The sequence below is a fragment of the Charadrius vociferus genome, unplaced genomic scaffold (genome assembly GCF_000708025.1).
Source record: "Charadrius vociferus isolate BGI_N301 unplaced genomic scaffold, ASM70802v2 scaffold12, whole genome shotgun sequence".
Classification (NCBI taxonomy): Eukaryota; Metazoa; Chordata; class Aves; order Charadriiformes; family Charadriidae; genus Charadrius; species Charadrius vociferus.
In genome coordinates this window covers 1,326,796-1,338,380 of record NW_009647422.1, presented here as the reverse complement: position 1 = coordinate 1,338,380, position 11,585 = coordinate 1,326,796, and the positions used below count along the sequence as shown (strand labels likewise).

At 46.3% G+C, this 11,585-nt stretch overlaps 1 protein-coding gene across 1 annotated transcript in view; it reads left to right on the top strand.

Annotated features, from left to right (window-relative positions):
- The window catches only part of OBSCN (obscurin, cytoskeletal calmodulin and titin-interacting RhoGEF), a 202,611-nt gene that overhangs the window by 4,171 nt on the left and 186,855 nt on the right, over nt 1-11,585 (top strand). The window contains exons 3-4 of the mRNA XM_009880514.1: nt 7,568-7,837; nt 10,097-10,357. Of these exons, the coding sequence (XP_009878816.1) occupies nt 7,568-7,837; nt 10,097-10,357 (531 nt within the window). The remainder of the gene's footprint in view (nt 1-7,567; nt 7,838-10,096; nt 10,358-11,585) is intronic.

Genomic DNA, 11,585 nt, shown 5'->3' with positions numbered 1-11,585 from the left:
AAAAAAAAAAAAAAAAAAGATTTTTTAGCTGTTCCTAAATGAGATGTAGTGAATCAGACATAAATCTCAAAGGAGTGGCTATAGGGCAGAGCGTCACTCTCACAATTAAGGAAAACCAAGAGTTGATTACTCTGATTTGGAAATGTGCTGGATTCTAGTGTCTAGAGCAGGGATAAAATCACAAGCCATGTGCTGAAAGGTGAGATGTAAAAGAGGTTAGGAAATACCGCCCAAGTGTAAACCTTTGTGCCAGGGCAGGTTTAGGCTGAATATTAAGAAAAATTTCTTCACCGAAAGGGTTGTCAAGCATTGGGACAGGCTGCCCAGGGAAGTGGTGGAGTTGCCATCCCTGGAGGTAGTTAACAGATGGGTAGATGTGGTGCTGAGGGACATGGTTTAGCGGTGGAGTTGGCAGTGTTTGGTTGAAAGTTGGACTCAATGATCTCAAGGGTCTTCTCCAGCCTAAATGATTAAAAGAGTTTGTCATTTTTGCCAAATCAAAGAGCAAAGAGGATGTGAGGAACACGAATAACAGACTTGAATTTCCTGAAGGCTTTGGAAATGTCCCGAGGCCGTATATAAAGTTAGTAAGAACAGCGTACAGGTCTCCATCGATGGGTCTGGGCCAAGCAATGTTCATCTGAGTCCTTGAATACAGTAATCAGATACTGTATGAAAAGGTTAAAGGTTGCAAACAAAATAAGACAGAGACTGGAAAAACAGACTGGTGCTGAGGCCGCTTTATTCCTCTCTGACCTGAACTGATTTTGGATGACCACTAACATGGTAGTCACATTTGAGACCTGAAAGAGAACTTCAGAAATGCGGAGGTAGAAAGGAAACTTGGAAAGCACAGTAACTAGTAAGATGATCAAAGGCATGAGATGGTGAAAGCTTGTCCATGCAACTTTAGATAGCTCCCCTTTGGAAGGATTCTCCATATTCTTAATCTCACTGGAACATTTTTGTTAGGCAGAGGGAAAATTTGCCTCTGGAATAATAAATGGAGTGCCCATGAGAAGGTCAGGAATCGGCAAGAGGAAATGTAGGCAAGTGAGAAGCCCAGGTCAAGCAGACAGATATGCCTTGAGAAGGTTAAGGAAACATTGGCTTCTTTGCAGGCTGCACCTATTCTTAGCAAAATATGTGTTAGCAGGACCTGCTTTTAAAAAATAACATCATCTCATTGCTAGTTTGCTTGGTATGGACCAAACAAAAAAGCCGATGACACTCTGGAGAAATATGTTCTCAAGACAAGCAGCCAAATTCATAGCTGGTTTAAGCTCTTGGAGTTCCCTGCTAACTCTGTGTGCTGCTCTTGCTCCATGCTCTCTTGGGGTTTTGCTTTGGTGTTTCTATCTCATATTTTTCCTATTAGGTAGGTTTTTGTAGCTCTCTTATTTTATCTCTTATTTCTCCTTCTTTAGCAATGTTATTGCCTTCATTATATGCCTTAATGAGTATTTCTGCTTTAACTAAAACCAAATTAATAGAAAAAACTGTACAGTCAAAAAAAAAAAAATAAAAAAACCATACTGATACTAGAGATGAATTTAAATGACCCCTCAGGGCACTGAAAATGAGCCATGACCTGGGAGTCCAGATGTTACAAGGACAAAGCAGAATTGCTATTCAAATTCACACCGCTGAGCTCACATGGACGTAAATGTTTCTAGATGATGGTAGATTTGGAATGATCAGAAAAACACTGTTTAGTACTTTTGGTTGGATTGTGTATGAAATGGCACGTGCTTGAACTGATCTGCCATGAGCCAGCAATGTGCCCTGGTGGCCAAGAAGGCCAGTGGTCTCCTGGGGTGCATTAAAAAGAGCATGGCCAGCAGGTCAAGGGAGGTCATCCTCCCACTCTGCTCTGTCCTGGTGGGGCCACACTGGGTTCCCCAGTTCAAGAAGGACAGGGAACTACTGGACAGAGTCCAGTGGAGGGCTACAAAGATGCTCAGGGGAAGCTTCTTTCCTTTGAGGGTGGCAGAGCAGTGGCACAGGCTGCCCAGAGAGGTGGGGGAGTCTCCCACTCTGGAGACATTCAAAACCCGCCTGGATGCCGTCCTGTGAAACCTGCTGTAGGTGCCCCTGCTCTGGAAGTGGGGTTGGACTAGATGATCTCCAGAGGGCCCTTCCAACCCTGACCAGTCTGTGATTGCTTGCAAGATGTACAGTTTAGGTGCCTCTGGCTTCTGCTCTCACACTGCAGCCCGTGTCAGCTCTAAGTTGAGTCCTGTGGTCCCTGGGACTCACATGTACATGGAGCTCAGGTGACTTGAGCAAACCTGAAAGAGCTTTGTATTGTGGGAGAAGCAGCCCAGCTGGGAGAGCATCCTTAGGAAAGGATGTGGTCAGGGAACCATCAAACCACAGCTTCCCAAAATCACCGGAGCAGATCATGACTCCAGTCATTCTGACACAAACCACCTAGATTTTTTCAAAGGAGATTTGAATAATTGAGTATTTTGAGCAAAATCAGCATTTTGCTATGGAACTGAAAGATCAAAATCCCCTTTCTTGCTTAATGTTAAATAATTTCTAACCAGCTCTGATATTTATAAGAACTAGAGACAGGAGTTGGTTGTACTTCTTATCTTAAACAGAGGGTTCCTGTGGGAATGATGTCACATGTAACCTCAGCTGAACGCACTTTTTGCTTATCTTCACAGAATCACAGAATTTTCAGAGTTGGAAGGGACCTCTAGAGATCATCTAGTCCAACTCCCCTGCTAAAGCAGGATTGCCCAGAGCACATTACTCAGGACTGCATCCAGGCGGGTTTTGAAAATCTCCAGAGAAGGGGACTCCACAACCTCCCTGGGCAGCCTGTGCCAGTGCTGTCACCCACACTGTACAGAAGTTTTTCCGTGTGTTGGAACGGAACTTCCTATGTTCCAACTTGCACCCATTGCCCCTCGTCCTGTCACTGGGAACCACCGAGAAGAGTGTGGCTCCATCCTCCTTCAACCCACCCTTTAGATATTTGTAAGTAGTAATAAGGTCTCCCCTCAGCCTTCTCTTCTCCAGGCTAAAGAGTCCCAGCTCTCTCATGCTTTCCGCATAAGGGAGATGCTCCAATCCCTCAGTCATCTTGGTTGCCCTTCACTGGACTCTCTCCAGCAGTTCCCTGTCCCTCTTGAACTGGGGACCCCAAAACTGGACACAGTATTCCAGTTGTGGCCTCACCAGTGCCGAGTAGAGGGGGAGAATGACCTCCCTCGACCTACTGGCCACACTCTTCCCTATGCAGCCCAGGATTCCATTGGCCTTTTTGGCAGCAAGGGCACACTGCTGGCTCATTGACAATTTACTATCTACCAGGACCCCCAGATCCTTCTCCTCAGAGCTACTTCCCAGCAGGTCCACCCCTAACCTATACTGGTGCCCAGCATTCTTCCTCCCCAGGTGCAGGACCCTGCACTTGCTTTTGTTGATCCTCATGAGGTTCCTCTCTGCCCAGCTCTCCAGCCTCTCCAGGTCCCGCTGGATGGCAGCACAGCCCTCTGGAGAGTCAACCACCCCTCCCAGTTTGGAGGAGGACTTACAAGGGATCTTACAAGGATGTTTCAGATATTATGAGCATTTTGGATAATAAGGAAAATGGTAGATAGCTAAATGGCTTTATCTTCCACACTAGAGTCATACTTAACATGAGCTTACGTTGAGAATTACCTTGTGAAAGGGTGATACAGAACAAACGGGCTTTTAGAAATAAGCAGTCAATATTTATAGAGTCTGACAGATCAAATATAGTTATCTGCAGCAGCTCTTCCCGATGTGCCTATAGTAGTTACAGCAAAGAATATTTCTGAATTGTGCTAGGTGCTGTACAAATAGTTAAGAGAAGATCCCTACTTTAGAGAATTTGCAATGTAAATGTCAAAATCTGACAGACTGCAGGCCGATGTGGGATGAAACGGAGGTCTCCGCTCAACGCCCTGTGCTGGCCTGTGGGAGAATAAGTGTATGTATTTGTTTTCACACGTAGCTAGTTAAAATACACTGAAAGGCTGGTCTAAAGCTTAGTGCTTCCTTCCTGAGAATAGCTCTCCTTCATGTAAAAATTACATGGCTATACACTCTGCCTGTGTCGATTATTGACAAGGAAGATGAACCACCTGCCTTTCACAGGTCTTTCCTTGTGATCTGGGTTGCCTGTTGATCAGCTGGAGACATGGTTCCCTCCTGGCCACCTCTCTGAGCATCTCTTGCCCGGGCAGGCGGCTCGGTATGGGCCAAATGAAATATTTGGGATGCCTACTCACAAGAGCCCTGTGGTCCTTCTGTAGTCCTCTGACCACAACTGTCGTGGTTTGGCCTCAGCCAGCAACAAAGAACCACGCAGCCACTCGCACAACTCCCACAGTCGTGGAAAAAAGAAAAATGACAGGGCCAAACTCGTGGGTTAAAAGAGTGCAATTTAACAGAACAGCAAAAGAAAAGACGAAAACGCGATTACAGTACCGCCGCGAAGCGCACCGACCGGACCCACACCACCGCAGCCCACCCCCGAGTGGCGACTGCTCTCCTCGCCCGGCTAGCTCTTCTTATAGCTCGGGCATGGGTCACGTGGTATGGAATACCTGCCCCCTGCCGGCTCCGGGGGAGATTAACCCCATCCCTGCCGGAACCAGGACATTATCCACCCCCTCTGTCTGACCAGGTACATGCTAGACAATGTATAAAGAGCATGAAGATATATTCAGGAAGAGGAGACTGGTGGGTTTCGGAGCCCCTCTCATGTCTCCAAAAATAAGCTGTAGTCTATGTGAATCCCAGGCTTTGATTCAGTTTAGCAGCTGCTGTCTCTCTGAAGCCCTGTTCAGAGTGAGATAAGATGTGTGTGCACATGTCAGTAGGACGAAAGCAAAGTTGTTTTCAGAGGATATCTGTGACCCCAAGCTGCCAAAGATAGCCTTGCACCTACTTTCTGTGGCTGGAAAAGCACTGCTGTTGCTGCAACACATACGAGAATCAACCAACGCTTCTCTGTTTGCATATTTAAGCATTTTTTCCTAGAGTAGCTTTTCTTTTTTTCTACCTTAGATACTGCTTAGTGACTGTAAAGGGAGAGGGGTTAAGGATATGGCCAGTTGCTCCAAGTATGGGAATGCACTTGTGTGCTCCTCAGGTGCATCTCGTATTTCTTTTTGGCCCTTGGACATGTCCGTGTGTTCTCGGTGTCAGCTCCAGGCTCCCTCCTGTCTCACACCGCAATGCTGCATCCAGCTCCCAGAGGCCGGCATCCTTCTGATTAATGTTTGCTTGATCTCATCCTCTTGCTTGCTCCCATGGCATGAGAATTACAACTGCATCATTCCCCCTGACTACATGGGGTGCTTCCAGAGGTGATAGATGGGATTACAAGGCAGGAGTCTGAGTTGCCTGTTGGTTAAAGAAAAAAGAATAATTAACATGTGGAGTGTGGGCAGAGGAGGTCTGTGTAACCATAGTATCATAGAATTGTCTAGGTTGGAAGGGACCTTTAAGATCATTCAATCCAACCATCAAGTGCACACTGCCAAAACCACCATGAAACCATGTCCCTCAGCACCACATCTGCCCATCTTTTTAAAACCTCCAGGGATCATGACTCCACCACTTCCCCAGGCAGCCTGTTCCAATGCTTGATAACTCTTTCAGTGAAGAAGTTTTTCCTAATTTCCAATCTAAACCATAGCTGAAGGCTTTTCAAGGGAAGACTTTGACTTGCCTTGAATTGAGATGCATTAAGGCAAAACATTTTATTTTTTTTTTTTAAAAGAAAATAACTGAGCTGGCATGGTGAGCTAGAGTCACCTTCCTGTTCCTAAAGGTATTGCTCTCAGTCAGGTTTTAACCTCAGGACAACAACCAAGGTAGTAGATAGCATCTCTCCCTCCAGCTGTCCTGTCTCTGAGGGTCAGGTGTCTCTATCCAGGCTGTGCTCAGCTAGGAACGATTGGAAGTGTTTGTGTGACGTGGCGTGAAATGAAAGACCTGCAAAACTGAACGCATGAGCTTCTAGGGCTTGAGTTCAGAAAAGAGCAAACCAGATGAAAGAGAGCACTGCTGCTGTAGCAGCTCCTGTCCTAATGGTGGGGCAGGTAGTGGACACAGTTAGATGCTGAACTACCAGATCTGAATTTTACAAAATGAGGGCTCCTGGGTTTGGATATGGGATGTTTGAGGGCCTCGATTTGTTTTTCTCCATCCTCTACAGCACCACGACTCTGAGTGGGACTTGCCCTATGGGCATGGGCTCATAAGTCTAAGAGAAGTCCACTCCTGTTTGACTCTTGGACTAACCTCTGGCACTGGTGACTGTTAGTGACCACGTGAAATTACCAGCTGGGAAGTGTGTGTGTGTGTGGTCAGGGAGAGGGAGAGCGGAGTCACAAGAAAAGGCTGGGAGGTGGCGCGGTAGTTACTAGAAGATGAAGGCACATGTCAAGACGTGATCTGTCATGAGTGGTGATGCATCAGCACTGTCTAATCCAAGTCTATGACATGACTGTGGCACCAGTCCCATGGCTGTGACCACCGGCTGTCCTCTTCAGTCCAACTACCCTTTTTCCAGTTTAGTGCTGGGGTATCAGGATGATTTCACAGCGCAGCTGTCACTGGATTTAAACATTGTTCTCTTAGTGAAATGTCTTACCTCACTTCCACACAGCTGTTTTGCATGTTTGATCTATACTGTGGTTTCTCTCTAAGCTGGAGCGCTGCAGCCCCGTTGCTGGAGGGAAGCAGAGAGTTGAGAGACTTGGGCTCTTTCTCCCTTCTTCCGTTGTCATCGAAAAAAAAGCTGACACAAAGCCTTTAGAGCGGGTGGGGAGAACAGAAAACTCCTCCATCAGTTACTTCTCTGCTTTCCCTCACGCCTGTCCTTGTGTGCACAGCCACCCTTCATCTTTCTGTGGCCTTTCAGACCACTCCGCTGAGCTCACTTCTGCTGCAAGACCCCAAAAATGCTGGTTATTGCACCAGCTGACCACCTCAGCTGCTCATGCTCATCTATGATTGCTGCCCTGTGCTCTCTCCCTACCGCCAGCTTGTTTGCTATTTACCCACCTGTAGCGTGATTATTTTTCAGGGCTTTTACTCTGAGATGAAGTGGCTGTTGCCATGTATCGAGCCAGGCTGGGTGCGCTCTGCCCTTCACCTTGTTGGCATCGCTAAGTGACAGGGTATAATGCAGACATATTCATGCTAGAGGACAAGCAGGCTACGAGAGCAGAATTTATTAATTTGTCACCAACTTGTTCACATTGCTTTGGATTAGAGCAAACCTCTCCGTGTGGTGTGGTGGGGCGGGTACTGCAGTTCAGACTGATACCGTGTGGTTTTTAGGTAAGTTCTTAAAATGTTTCTGCTGGGATCTAAGATTGTTTTTGTGCGTGAGAGCAGAACACGTACTGTAGTAGGGCGTGATTACGGGTTTGGATGGCTGCTCAGGACAAATCAATATCTTTAATTATGAGTGTTATTGTTTAACTTTTTTTCTATCGACTATTTGCACACTTCTTACCACAGACTGTCATAAACTCTTGTTTCTCCTTTCTGTTTTTATCCTCTTAAGAACCCTCAATACCCTTCAAGGAAAAACTGAGGGATCTTGAAGTGAGGGAGAAGGAATCCGCCACCTTCCAATGTGAAGTGCCTGTTCCTAGTACAGAAACAGCTTGGTTTAAGGAGGAAACCAAACTCCGGCAGAGCAAGAAATACAACATCGAAGAAGAAGGCACGTATCGCCGACTCACTGTCCAGAATGTCACCGCAGATGATGATGCTGTCTATATCTGTGAGATGAAAGAAGGGAGCAGGACCATCGCAGAGTTGTCTGTCCAGGGTAAGAAAGGCTTTTGCTATTCCAGATCAGCCAAGTCTCGCCTACAAACTGTGAGATTCACGCGTGGGGCTCCAGACTCGACCTTGTGAATGGCATTTACCCCACGCACGTGTGCAGTGAAGAACCGCAGACTCCCTTATGGCGTGAGAGTAGAGCCACGTGTGGTGGGTCAGTGGGTCCCTGGGCCTCTTGCCAGGGTATCTGGGACACAAGGTCAGAGAGCAGGGACAGATTGCATTGCTGCACAAGAGATGTCACCTGGTGGGGCCTTATGCTTAAAGGGACTTCCTAGAAGTCGAAGTCCTGGAGCTGTAGCCTAACGTTGTAGACTTTCCTTAACATGATCCCACACATTGGATGTGTCCGCTGGCACTGTCTCACACAGGTGTTGTCTGATGTCTGGCGAATGCAATGGTGAATCTTGCCCGAGAGTGGTGCTGACCACAGCGGGAAGCTGGCTTAGCAGTTGTGGTTTGTGGTCTGATGTGTGATGCAGGCTGTGGTCAGCACCAGATCCGTGCTCCGGATCTCTGGTATCTGCATGTGTTCTCTGGTGGTTGGAAAGCTGATGAGAAAGGATCAAAACGTGGATACAGATCCATGTCCGAGCCTCCTGAGTCGGGTGGTTTAGGACTGAAGTGCAAGTAGGTGTAGATCCTGGTGTGTTGTAGGTGTCTCACAGCCAGTAGACAGGCACATCAGACACACAGGCATGCCCTCAGAAGGGGCCATCGGTTTGGAGCTCCCTGACTTGCCGTATGAACAAGAACCTACTCATGCAGCTCCAGGACCTGCAGTTTTGATTTTGATGAGGTTTATGCTGGTATCATTGACGTGTCTCCCGTTGCTTGAATCGGAGACCTTTCATAGCTACAGTATTGCACTTGTCCTGACTCATTTGAAGCCTGAATTTACTCCCAGTGAAAACAGAAGTTGTTCTTTGCAATGTAAATTGGTGCAAGACAGCTGGGTGACATGCATCCTTGTGCACATTCCTTTCTGTATCATTAGCAAAGAGTTGAGAGTGCACATAGGTGGAGGCAGAAGCAGAAATTTAGTCCAGAGACGCAGGAGAGTTCAGATAGACATCTTTTTGTTGCACCTTCTGTTAGGTCTGGACCAGCCAAACATTGTATGTGCGTTTGGCCTCAGTAGGACAGCTGGTATTTGTTTTACTTGTTTGTGCTATGGAACTACAGCATGTTCCATTAAAAAAGAGAGTGACTGAGCCAGGTGGAGCTCTCGGGAGGGAAAGGAGGCAGAGCGTGCCTGGGGGAGCCCTGTGCCTGCCCCAGGGAGAGAAGATTCGAGAGAGCAGGGTGGGATTGGGAGAATGTGAGGGCTTGGCAGGACACAAAGGGCTGCAGGGACGGGGACACCGCTGAGGGCAGTGAGAAGCAGACACACGGCCAAGCTTCAGAGAGGATGAGCAGAGAATCGGGATCTTGAATCCTGCTGATGAAACGTGTGCCTGATCTACTGTTTAATGAAAGAGTTCAGCATTGCTTCTCATTAAATAGCTCTGGATGCTTTGCCTCGGTGAGGGCACTTTTGCCTTGCAGGGACTGTTCCAGGGCTGGAGCCATCTGTCAACGGGGATGGTCTCCTGATGCTCTGTCCAAGCTTTCCTGAGAATAGTCACATCTTGTAACTTTGAGGTTATTCTAATAAGTCATAATCATCACAGTTACTTGGAGAGGCTGCAAGTAAGTGAAGTTTATTGTTTGTGAATTTCTGCGTTGACTGTAAAAAGAAATCTGAGGTTTTCAGTGTATTTTCTATTAATTCAATGACTGGTGTGTTTGCTGCCTTATTTATGTGACCTACTGGTCATTTGATGGAGGCGAAATCCCAAAGACAGATGAGGACCTGTCTGGTTTAAGACTGCCCTACTTTAGCAAAGTTTTAATTTGAATTCCTACCATGTGTAGGCAATGAAAGCCGTATCACTATCAAACCTGTTCTTGGCCATGTACCATGTGTTTACCCAATAGCAGACTCTGCATGTTAGGCTAGAAACATGAGCGACTGTAGTCAAAGATTGCTTTTCTCTCTTTGAAGGCCAAAATGAGTCCTTGGGATTATCTGTTCTGTATAACTCAGAGCCTAGGAATTAATTTAGGGATGTCTGCATAGTTTCTACAATGTTTTGATTAGGTGAGAGCTGTTGGCGAGTCCTGTTGTAGTCTGGATGGCCCAGTATTGCCAGAGACTTTACTATCTGCTGCTTGCTGATCATAATTACCTTCTAATTTAAAGGGAACATCATTAAAAAACTTCCACGAAAGACTGCGGTCTTCATAAATGATACAGCCATCTTCTGTGTGGAGCTGGACAACGAATGCCAGAACATCCGATGGCTGAAAAATAAAGAAGAAGTGAAACCCAGTGATCGAATATCCATCACGTGCTCTGGCAAGCAACATACCATGATCATCCGAGAGTGTAAGATGGAAGATGCTGGTGAGATTGCCTTCCTGGCTGATGAAAGCAGGACTTCTACCCAATTCACTGTAACCAGTAAGCTTCACTTTTATTTGGCCTTGGTGTTGTGTCTTCCCCAGCAAGCAGGTAGTCCCGCGTTAGCACTGTTATTTTAGGTACTGCCATGGTAAGTTTGTTGTCCAAAGACGGCAAAAGGTTTGATGTCTGCCACAAAAGGCCGACAGCCTGAATGCTAGTGTTATGAGATGTTACAGAGAGACCAAAACAGAGGGAGGAGAAGAGTCCTGGGGAAAGAGCACAGCATAAACATATGTCTTCTCTGCACCATTCTCATTTTGTGCTGGAATGAACACGAACTGGTAACTGAATAAAACACATGGTAAGGGACATGCGTGTTCTCATCAGGAGGTGCTCAAAAAACATTGTGTGAGTTGCATATGTTGCAGTTGCCTTACTTCATTGCACAGAGCGGTGTGGGCGCTCCTTCTACATGCTGACCTCCATTTTCCAAAAGCATTAGTTTCTTTGAGGGGCATTTATAAATTCTTGCTGTGGGGATAATACCTTTTCTAGCAAATAAGGGTCAGTTATGTCTCCCTCTCTCTCTTTGCTGAGGATTTGGAGGGGAGGGTCAGCAAGCATTCCATTCCTTCCTTAGGTCTTGAGTCTACAGAGATGTGAGAGTAGCTTGTGGGTATGCTGGCTGTGATAGGGAAGCAGATAGGTGCCCTGAACATTTTTGGCAGAGCGTTTCCATTCTAGAAAGCAAAAAACATCTGTGAAGGAACATCTACACACAAGCACATGAAGCATTTCAGGGACAGTCGAGTGTTCACCAAACTTGAAACATCTTACTTTGATTTTAGCTTCTTAAGCTGTTTGCATTAAAGAAAAATATTTTTTTTAAAAAAAACAACCTGCAAGAAAAAGGGGAAATGTATTTTCCTTCCTTTTGTGGAGACCAACAAAGCTGTTTCCTCTCTCATCCTCTCTGACATGACAAAGTTGGGAAGACCTTGTGAATCAATGGTAGTTATGCTGAAAGAGGGGACCTTTGTCTTAATTAGCCTTAACTGGGGAGACTGATACAACATGCAGGCTGGAGAAGTCCTTCAGCTGGCACATCTGATCTAAACAAGGGTTTCCACTGACAGAGCAGTAGCAGCAGGTGCAGTGTAGTTGAGATCGGATCTGAAATGAAATTTTGATGAAGTTGCCTAATTTTATGATGCTTTATTTTGATAGCATTGCATTTCCTAGGCAAAAGCTGCTTCATTAAAGGCAGAGAACCACGTGTGCTTTC